Below are 10,954 nucleotides of genomic sequence, written 5' to 3'. Positions count from 1 at the left end.
CCCGCCCCCCCCCCCCCCGCCGCGAGCCTTGGGGCGGAGGGGAGAGGAGAGGAGAGGACAGAGGGTGTGAGAGCGCCAGACTGGGAAATGTAGGGAGGCTTAAATAAGCTCAGACATGTAAAGTACCTAAGCCATCAGCTGCAAATTGGTTAGAATCGGTTGTGCAAACAAGACCTGGGCCACCGCTTCCCTCAGAATGTGCTGTCCTAGGGTGGAGACTTGCTTTTCATGTCCAGCCCGCAAATTACAAGGCGATTTGGCTTGTGTGACCCAATTAAGAAGCCTTCTGTCCAGTGGACCTCTGTGGACACCTCACCTTCTGCCCCCGGGGGCGCTGACATCCTCAAAACCCGCCCACCTGTGAGGACAGAGGCTCCGCCTTCCTGCCAGAAGTGCATCTGATGGAAGCAGCCTAACTGGTTATCAGTGGTGGGAAGTAATAAAACTGGGAGAAAACACACACACTTCTTTAAAATCCCAGGCAAGGGATGAATGTGCAGGCGTGGCCCAGGTAATTAACCACACTGCCCCGCCTGTCTCTCTGGGCCCGTTTTGTCAGGGTGCTCCTCCTATGGCTCCTCCCCCTGCCCCACCTTCTCCCCACAGGTGTGTCGCTGGGCTCTGGCTGCCAGCCCCACTCCGTGCCCGAGACATCGGCTGAACTCACCGGCCACGAGACCCCTACCAGCAGAAACAGGCTAGCAAGTTGACCTACCATGGAAGGTGCCGATGCCTCCAGGAGCAATGGGGCCAGCCCGGAAGCCAGGGACGCCCGCAGCCCACCGGGTCCCAACGGCAGCCTAGAGAATGGCACTAAAGCAGACAGTAAGGACAGCAAGACAACCAACGGGCACAGTGGGGAGGTGACAGAGGGCAAGACCCTGGGCAGTGCCCTGAAGTCAGGGGAGGGGAAGAGTGGCCTATTTTCCAGCAATGAGTGGCGCAGGCCTATCATCCAGTTCGTGGAGTCAGTCGACGACAAAAGCTCCAGTTACTTCAGCATGGACTCCGCGGAAGGCAGGAGGTCCCCTTATGCGGGACTCCAGTTGGGGGCTTCCAAGAAACCTCCCGTGACCTTTGCTGAGAAGGGGGAGCTGCGAAAGTCCATCTTCTCCGAGCCCCGCAAACCCACGGTGACCATCGTGGAGCCCGGGGAAGTCCGCAGGAATAGCTACCCCAGGGCTGACTCCAGCCTCCTGCTGCGGGCGAAGTCGGGCTCCGAGGAGGTGCTGTGCGACTCCTGCATCGGCAACAAGCAGAAGGCCGTCAAGTCCTGCCTCGTGTGCCAGGCTTCCTTCTGTGAGCTGCATCTGAAGCCCCACCTGGAGGGCGCTGCCTTCCGGGACCACCAGCTACTAGAGCCCATCCGGGACTTCGAGGCCCGAAAGTGCCCCTTGCATGGCAAGACAATGGAGCTCTTCTGTCAGACGGACCAGACCTGCATCTGCTATCTCTGCATGTTCCAGGAACACAAGAACCACAGCACCGTGACGGTGGAGGAGGCCAAGGCCGAGAAGGAGGTGACTTACTAGGCCCCTCACTGCCTTCCCTTACCCCTCCCACCGTGACCCTCACTGGGGACTTAAGTCTTCTCGGTACCCTGCTTTTAGAAAACATTTGTTTCTCCTCTTCACCTCCATTCTGGGGATCAGAGGTCACTCTCTAACTTCCAGCGGTCTTACGAGAAGGGGCATCTCATAAGTGAGCAAACAGATGATATGCTAGGCAAAGCTCACGAGAAGAATCTAAGTCAGGCCAGCGTGTGAAACTGAAATTTGGAACTCTCTCCTGGACTCTGCTTGACTGATCTGTCTCTGTGTCTCTTTGTCTCTGTGTCTCTCTGTCTCTGTCTGTCTCTCTGTCTCTCTCTCTGTCTCTCTCTCTGTCTCTCTCTCTCTCTCTCTTCCCCCCACCCCCCGTGTGTGTGTCCTCACATGTGATACTAAGGCAGAGAGACTCTAAGAGGAAACTTGAGGGCTCCTGAGTACCCTCTTTGCTAGTTCCACGTTTGTGTGTGCAGTCTGGCAGCTGCTTGCTCTGCCCTAATCTGGAAGTCACTCCCGTCATCCCCCCACCCCCCACCCCTCTGCTCTCAGGTGGGCCCTGTGCCCTTTCTTTGTGTGGCTCCAGCTGACAGGTCTGTGCCTGTGGGTGGACAGCACTGGATCGAGGGCATGTGTGGGTGGGTGGATGGAAATGTGTGTTTTATACGCATGCGGGTGTCTGCGAATGTGGGTGTCTGCCCACATTGATGTATGGGCTACGTAAGTGTGTTTGTGTGAATTCCCTGTGTGCGATTAGGCGGTACTTTCACGGGGAGGAGCAGAGGCAAGTGGAGACTTGTGGCTATGGCACACCTTGGGAAGGTATTCTGGGTTAAGGCCCAGCTTGTTCCTTCCTGAACTCACCCAGCAGCGTGTGGCCTCCCCAGGGGGCAAACCTTCCTGGTGGCCAGTGCAGGGGCTTAACTTTCTTGTCAGCTTTTGTACCCCAAGGGTACAAAAAAAAAAGCTAGGTCTCCTTACCTAGCTCTGTGATCCTCTGTGCCTCTTGCCCCTACCCTTGCGCAGCAGGTTCTGAGGCACGGGTGGGAACAGACTCAGACATCCTCTCTAGAAGCTTCGTTTGGCTCTTAAAGGTGTCTTGAGCTTCTCCTGTCCTTGGCCTCAGGGTCCTCTGACACCAGTGTCCCCTAGCTCCAGCCTGGCCTTTAGCTTCAGGGTGGGAGACAGAGAGAGGGAGCATGAAGGCCATTCTTAGGGACTGTGCTTGGGAATTCAGAACAGAAGCAAGGACACTGGGAGCCGGTCTCAGGCCTGGTGTTAGGAAGTTGCCAGTTAGGAGCTGTAAGATAGTTACTAAATCCCCTCCATGTGAAACTGAGGCTTGGGCTAGACCAGCGATTCTCAACCTGTGGGTCGGATCCTTTTGGCAAATCACTATCTTCAAAAATATTTACGTTATGATTCGTAGCAGTAGCAAAATTACGGTTATGAAGCAGCAAGGAAAATAATTGTATGGTTGGGGGTCACCCCAGCATGAAGAACCGTGTTGAAGGGTCGCAGCCTTAGGAAGGTTGAGAACCACTGCTCAGGACTCTTTTCACATTTCTCTGTGACGCCCCAGGAGTTTTAGTAAAGTCTCTGAGGACTCTGGGGCGAGAAGGAAGGGCAAAGTGGGTACAGAAAGCAAAGGTTTCAGGTCCTACTTCCACTGAGAGCCTGGTGTACACACCAGCCTCTTTTCTGGGCGAACTTTGTCTCCACTATGAGAGTCTGCAGAAGGGCTGGTTCCAGAGGGCAGAAAAGTGTGGGCAGCCTGGCCTGGAGACACAAGAGCTCCAAATTTGCTATTCTTAGCCAGGGGCTGCTGTACTGCTCTGTCCTTGACTCCGAGGGCTTGGTAAAGAAGCAGAATCTCAAACAGACAAACAAGGTGGGACACCCTCCCAGGTATGCAGAAGCATAAACACAGAATCGCAGAGAGAGAATAGAATACCAGGTGTAATGGAGCATTCACAGTCTCACGGTCTCCTGTTCACCCCGCAGATGGGTCGGGGCGGGGAATACACCCAAGGAAAGGATGTCACCTGACTATGTATTCTGGCTGGAAAAAGATGCGCCTAGATCTTCTTGCGATATTTGAAATCATCTTGGGAGGGAATGGGATACTGAAGTGGCTGCTACGGTGGGAACTTGGGGTAACCTGGGGTAACAACTCACCAGTCTGTGCTCTTGCAACCCAAGGATAGACAGAGAGGAGTGGGATTGAGCATCCAGAAGACAGCACCGAAACAGTCTGTCTAGAGCAAGCTATTATGGGATATTGGATCTGGGGGTGTACTTTGACTTAGAATGGGGGGGGTGGTTTGGTGGATTAGGGTAAAGCAGAAATGTCAATTCTGGCATCTTCTGAAGACATCCTGAACCAAACTCAAACACCAGCTCCCGCATGCCTGTGTGCAAGCAAGCAGGCAGAACCAGCTCCACAGGCCTGCTGGTGAGGTCATTAGGCAATGTCTAGGTTAGTTGCACAAACCTGAAGATGACACCCATGGCCACGGGCACTCATCTCCTGGACCTCCGTCCTATGTACAGACTTGGAGCACAGGCTGTGCTGGGAAAAGATTATGTGTTGTGCCACACGATGGTAGCCCTTTCCTCTAGCGGATCTCAGTGTTCCCTTCTCTACTCTCAATGTCCCAAGATGGTCCCATAGATGCTCACTGGTCCAGCTTATATCTCTGAGTTTCTCAGGCTATGTTAGGAGATAAGATGAAGAGGAATATCAACATCCCATCTATCCATTGTTCTTCCTAACCATTCCAAGTCCCTCCAGCTACAGCTGCCTGCTCTAGGTGGCCCTGTCTTAAGGTGCGTTTGACCTGGTCTCTGGGTTGACATCGTTGGCCTAGGAAGGCATACTCTGATGACATCCAAACTGGAGTGCTACCCTAAAGGGGTTCATGCTAAGTGACCTGTCCACATTCTAGACATCCTCATTTGGCTCAGTTTTCTTACTTTGCCCCGTGGCTTGATTTCTCATCTTCTTGCCCAATTCTCTGAGCAAGGCTGAGCTACTAGGGTAACAGGCTAATGCAGACACTGGTCCTTGAGTTTCTTGCTGTGTTCGTTTTTTTTTTTTTTGGGGGGGGGAGCTCCTTGAGTGGGTGGTAGGGACTGAGATTCAGGAAGAGGAGCCAGACCAAAAGCTGGGGTGCCTAGAATCTCGCTGGGCATTTTCAGGGTCTAGGTGTGAGACAGGGGCATGATCAGTTGGACGACTAGGGGAATCAATTAAAGGATTGGAAAGTGAGAACCAGGCAGGTGGTTGATGATCCAGTCTCTATGGAGCTCGTGTGGGCCAGGGTTGGGCTCAGCATTTGCATGGTTACAAATGAAGCAGTCCTGAGAGATGGAGGGCAGGCTCAGGGATATAGAGACTCACACAAAGGCCAGGGATGAAGAGCTGGGATGAGGTGGGGTGGGATGGGGGGATTTCTCTCTACCACTTCAAACCTCTTTCCCCAGCAGGATTAGAAGGGTCTTCTTGTGATCATTAAAATCCAAGGGCCTCCAAACAATAGGCTGTAAGCTGGGGTCACTTGGTGATCTGTTAGAACACAGAGTCCCACGTCTTTGCTCCGGGATGTTCTGGTTCACACGGGTTCTAATGTATAGCTGGGCAGAGGAAGGTAGTCCAATTCACCATGAGGGAAATGAAGCCAAAGGATTGGGTAGTGACAGCCGTAGGGTTCCTCAATGGTCTGCAGATGCCAGGATGAAGCCTTGAACTCTGGCTAGCACCATCCATCGACCTGAGGCAGGATGAAGCAGAGGGAGTGAGAGGGGACCCTCAGTGAAGCCGACGGACAGATATAGGGCCATTTGACATGTGAACATAGAAATATGAAATCTATTCAGCACTTCAGATTCTTATCCAGGTAATTACTATGTGTCTGAGAGTACAAATTTGGCAATTAACTGGCTCATTTGGTAAATGTCACAGCCCAGGGCCCATGCAGTTAATCCAGCTGACGGAACAGCTGGGCCAGCCAGGTTCTTACCTGGGGCCCTGCTGGTTCACCTGTCTAAGTGCTTGACTTTGTCTACACTTGATGGCCAATCTAGGCTGAGGCACCTCAGGAAGTTGCATCCCAGGGGGTTTCTCTCGGGGGGGGGGCTTCTACTCACTCAAGGCCACAAGAATTTTAATACTGGGTGACCCACACAAGGGCCATCTTAGCCATCACAGAGGAGAGGCCCCAGACAGTGTGGGAGAAGGGAACAAAGGAAGCATTTAGGGACAGGCCTGGGCAGGGTGTATGGAAAGAAGCGAGGAGTGGGAGGAAACCAGGAGGAAGGAGTGGGAGGAAGCCAGGAGGGAGGAGTGGGAGGAAACCAGGAGGGAGGAGTGGGGAGGGGTGGAGCACTAGGGAGCTGAGGTCCTGTCAGTCATCTGGAGGAGTGGTAAGGGGAGTAGAAGAGGTAACTGGAGCGTGTGGTGTGTGTGTGTGTGTGTGTGTGTGCTCACACGCATGCACATGCGGACGTGCAGTAGGAAGGGAGAATCGCTAAACTTCACCAGCTCCAAGGAGGAAGGAATACGGTAAAGAACGAAGTCTATGTCCTAGGAATGTCTAGACTCTTTCCTACCTGAGAGATGCTTCTGAAGGCCACAGAATAAGAAGTGGGCCCCATGATTGCAACTTGGCTTTACATCTCTTTCTCAGTGTGCACACTTGGACCAGCTACACAGCCCCTCTAGGTCTTGGTTGCTGTTTCTGCAACCAAGTGGTTAACATCACTGACATCTACAGGGTCTTTGACTTGTAGGAGATGCTCAATATCCCAGTACCTTTCTTCTTCCTACAGTCATGGTATCCTTGGCTATCCTGTTACTTTCTATGCAGAAAAACCCCTGACAAGCACTAAGAAGATCTGAGGCACATCCCTAGAGATCTGACCCTGAAACCTGTCCTCCATGGGGCAGGAAGGGATGTCCTAGACGGGAGAAGGGACTATTACTGTGACACTACTCCCAGCCCCAGGAATACGCTGTATCCTGCAAGGTCTGGTCTTGCTGACTGTGGTGTGGGTACCGGGGCCTCTCCCCGCCCGTGTCTGACATCTTTAGAGCCTTAGAGAAGATGAGGACCAGTCTCTCCTCTGCCCTGACCCATTCTGTCGCCCACTGATGCAGACAGCTTGTCTCCGCTTCTGATCCTGCCCTTGCACGTGCCCAGGCTGGCCATCTCCTCCTGCCAACATAGGTGGCTGGGCAACACCTCCACTCTCCTCTCCAGACCTCAGATGACCTCTGCCCCTCCCCCTTCCCTCCCTGTCTTTCATAAAGTAGACTCCAGGGGGCTGGTCTCTCTTTGTTCTTAGCTTAAGTGCTTCATGGCCTAAACTGGATTGAGCTGGATCCTTTGGGCTCAGGACCTCCTTCCTCTTGGTTAGCCAATCCATTCTCCTAGGAAGAGCCTTTACCCAGCTGTGGGCTGACCATCCAGCTCTTGATAGGTGTCTCTTGGCACCACTGATCAACTCCAGCTCTTAACTCAAGCATTCGTCTCCTCTCACCAGCAGGGCTTTGCTCACCCTTAGCCTTTTCTACCTCCATTCTGCTTCCCCCAGGGTCCTCCACTTGCAAGTGGATATCTTACATTTTTAAGCGTGGTGTCCCAGCCACTGTCCACTCCTCAGTCTGCCCTCAGTATCCTGACTGTGTCTATACCACATCTGGACTTCATCAGGCCCCACATACCAACCTTACCATCTAACACGCCTCACAGTCACCTGAGCACATCTGCCACTACCCTACTTGCTATGTCTACTGCCTCGCCCCACCTGGGAGGTGCCATCGAGAAGTGGCCATGGGGACATGATTCAGTCAGCGCCAGGTGCTTTCTGAGAGCCTCACTGGATGATTCTCATCTCTCCCACACCCTCTGTAGTGGGTATGGATGCTCAGGATTCCTCCACTGCACAGATGGGGCTAGAGCATAGGGAAGAGAAGGAACTTAGACCCCACAGCCTGCCCGTGGGTGTTGGTTAAGGGTCTCCATCTTGGATTCTTATTCATGAGCTTTGAGGGAGCCAATTCGAAAGGCTCAGCTACAGAAGATGGGAGGCCTCCTGCTGTACTTAGACCCTGGTTTCCCTCAGGAATTCTTTAGGAACAGGAGAGTTGCTGGGATACACTCCTTATCACACTTCATCCATTCCTCAGGGTACAGAGCTGCTGCTCCAGCCTGAACCACATTAGGGTCTTCAGATCACTAGCTCTGCCAAGTGTTTCCTGGGAACCTTGACTCTTCACCTTCAAAGACCAGAGCTGGAGGGTGGGGGCTTACTCTCTTTGCTCTCTTTCCCCCTCCTGCTACTGTGTCTTCTCCCAAGTTTTGCTCCAGAGACCCAGCCAAGTCACCACCCTCATCTCTTCCTGCAAGCCCGTCTTCCTCTCTGGTGATGGTATTTTCCATGCTACGGGGTTTTCAGACATTGGCGGTGGAACAGATGTTTGCCGAGAACATCTTAGCAGAACATGGAAGCAGGACTTCCTGTCTACGAGGTCTTTGTGGCCACCGAGTTCCTGTTTTCCACACCTCTGGACACCATTTCTAAAAAGCCAATGGGAGCCTATTTACCATTAGAAGCCGTGCTCTGGGGATGGCAGCAAGCATCCCAGGGCATTTCCTCAGCCTCAGCCTCAGCCTCCACCTCAGCCTCAGCCTCAGCCTCAGCCTCAGGCACCCCATAGGCACCCCTTAGTCTGTTGATGCTGCAGGCCCAGCTGCTCATGACACTTTGCCAGGAGAACTCATCTTCCTCATGGCTTGTGAATTCTTCACCTTAGCTAAAGTGTTCTGATAGGTTCCTCAGGGAGATGGCTAGAGACAGGGGTAAGAGTCTGTTTTCAAACCCCAGTGGTTATCAGAAGCTTTGAGTCATGCAAGACTCCTTGAAGGATCACCCCTTTATCTTCCAAGCTGGATAGGGCTTTGGGAACCCAAGTGAGGCCCAGGAGGAAAACAGAGGTGCCCTCGAGACTCATCAACTAGTCTTGGCTTTAGCTTCATGCCTCCAGTCTGCCTCGGTTACAGCTACTTTTCAGAGAAGGACTTTTCTCCACATGTAATCCTGATGTCTCAGTGTCCTCCTGATAGAGCTTCTTCCAAGACCACCACAGGGTCTGACAGTCTGTGAGCCTCTGAATAGGGGTCTCAGGTCCTCTCCCCACCCTGCCTGGCCTCCTCTGTAGTTTTTTCCTTCAGGGAGCCTGGGGGAGTGTTCCCGTCTTGCCTACACTGCAGATACGCTCCCTTTCTTGTAAACAGGTTTACAGCTGTGCCTGCCTAGACGGAGTCTATGCCGGCGGCAGCAACCCCATCTCCTGCTTGCAACACCAGGCCTGCGTCATGCCACAGAAACGCTGCATGGGGTTTCTGCTACAAGACACTCCCTGGGCAGGGCTCTACCAAACTGGGCTGAGTCCAGATCCTCTTTTTTCACCAATGGCCCAGGTCCACTGAAAGGAGCCAGAGGCTCCCACCTTTCAGGTTAGGTGGGAAGCATCTAGGGGGCTTAGCCTCTGTAAGAACACAGCCAAGCTGCTCAGCCCTAGTGGTCCATTAACACAGAAATATGGTACTGGATACATTGCTGGATTCTTGGCCACTAGCACAGAGCCCAGCAGATCTGAGGTACTGATAACATTAGCTGAGTGAAGGGCTATACCGATGAATGTTGCATGTGCCTGAGTTTGCTCTTTGGTGAATCACCAGCCTGGGTCTCTGATTCTGTCTCCCCCCACCCCTCTCTGTTCCTGACAACGTCAACCTCTATGTTTTCCCTACAGACCGAGCTGTCACTGCAAAAGGAACAGCTGCAGTTGAAGATCATTGAGATTGAAGATGAAGCCGAGAAGTGGCAAAAGGAGAAAGACCGGATCAAGGTGAGCCGCCTGAGGCACTCCAGTGGTGCCCTCACTTGTCTGTGCTGCTTGGGAGAATGCAGACCTCCGCAGCTGCTCCAGGCTTTGGCCCATAATGATACCCATGCTTCTGAGTTTAGGGTCCTCTCACCCCCTTTCCTTCTCAGCCTAGGTCATTTAGGTGGGCTTTTACCTATCACCCGAGCCAGCAAACAAAGTCCCCAGAGCCGTTCCTCCATGTATCTTCAATGTCCTCTAATGGCCGCCCTGCCCACCAAACTACCCAGCTACTAAATACATATTTTTTTCTACGTGGGCCAGCACGGTAAGCAGTATGTCTGCTGTGGCTTGGGTAATTGCAAACCCGTCTAAGGGTACTGACTGTGGAGTCTGGCCACAGGAGCAGTCAACTGATTTACTTTCCAAATAATGTCTGCTCTAGCTGGGGTTTCGCCAAGCATCCCCTGACTTGTGGGAGACTGTGGGAGCGTGCAGAGAGTCGCTTGAGCATGGAACAGTGGCTCGTGCTGACCCACCCACAGGAAAGAGCCACAGTGACTAAGGAAGAGTGGGCCATAAGAAACATCTGCAGACAGATGTGCAGGTGACACACACCTGTAATCCCAGCACTCAGTGAGTAGAGGTAGGAGAATCAGAAGCGCAAGGCCAATCTTTGACTACACAAGAAGTCTGAAGCTAGCCTAGTTTACTTGTAATCCTGTCTCAAGCAACAACAATAACAAAGCAATCCACCCAAAGGAATAACATACGCACTGGCATGGTTACCCTTAAGTGACATCACTCAATGATGCCTTCAAATGAGATTTGTAGACAAGTAAGTTTGTCAAGTCAGGGCCCTGGGGTTCTCTGAGTCTGTTCCTTAATGCAAGCCTTTCTCAACCCTCCTCTGATTCTGGACCTAGAGCTTTACCACCAACGAGAAGGCTATCCTGGAGCAGAACTTCAGGGACCTGGTGAGGGACCTGGAGAAGCAGAAGGAGGAGATAAGGGCTGCCCTGGAGCAGCGGGAACAGGATGCCGTGGACCAAGTGAAGGTGATCGTGAATGCTCTGGACGAGAGGGCCAAGGTGCTGCATGAGGACAAGCAGACGCGAGAGCAGCTGCACAGCATCAGCGACTCGGTGCTGTTCCTGCAGGTAGCCGGCTCCACCGTTCACATCTCATCCAGTTTCTCGGGCCCTCACTCATTATCCACTTGTGTACGATTACCCATCGACTCACTGCCCATTGACCTACCGTCCATCCATTTATCCATACATCTACTCTTCCTTGTCCATTCACCAACTATCCATCTATCCACTGTCAATCCACTCATTCACCTTTCCATTTCTACCCATCCAGTCACCATCCATCCACCCAGTCATTACCCATACACTCACTATCCATCTACCTAGCCTCCATCCATCCATCCATCCACCCACACATCCATCCATCCTCCATCCATCCATCCATCCATCCACACACTCATCCACACATCCATCCATCCATTCATCCA

At 52.7% G+C, this 10,954-nt stretch overlaps 1 protein-coding gene across 1 annotated transcript in view; it reads left to right on the top strand.

Moving 5' to 3' along the window:
• The first annotated feature begins 599 nt into the window (after positions 1 to 599).
• Trim29 (tripartite motif containing 29) overlaps positions 600 to 10,954 on the top strand; it is a 26,350-nt gene continuing 15,995 nt past the window's right edge. Inside the window, exons 1-3 of the mRNA XM_028783838.1 lie at positions 600 to 1,520; positions 9,364 to 9,459; positions 10,362 to 10,595. Coding sequence (XP_028639671.1) covers positions 717 to 1,520; positions 9,364 to 9,459; positions 10,362 to 10,595 — 1,134 coding nt within the window. The 5' untranslated portion in view covers positions 600 to 716. The remainder of the gene's footprint in view (positions 1,521 to 9,363; positions 9,460 to 10,361; positions 10,596 to 10,954) is intronic.

Source organism: Grammomys surdaster, unplaced genomic scaffold, assembly GCF_004785775.1.
Source record: "Grammomys surdaster isolate TR1022 unplaced genomic scaffold, NIH_TR_1.0 1164, whole genome shotgun sequence".
Taxonomy (NCBI): domain Eukaryota; kingdom Metazoa; phylum Chordata; class Mammalia; order Rodentia; family Muridae; genus Grammomys; species Grammomys surdaster.
Note: the sequence above shows the minus strand (reverse complement) of the source record. Positions and strands in the feature narration are given on the sequence as shown.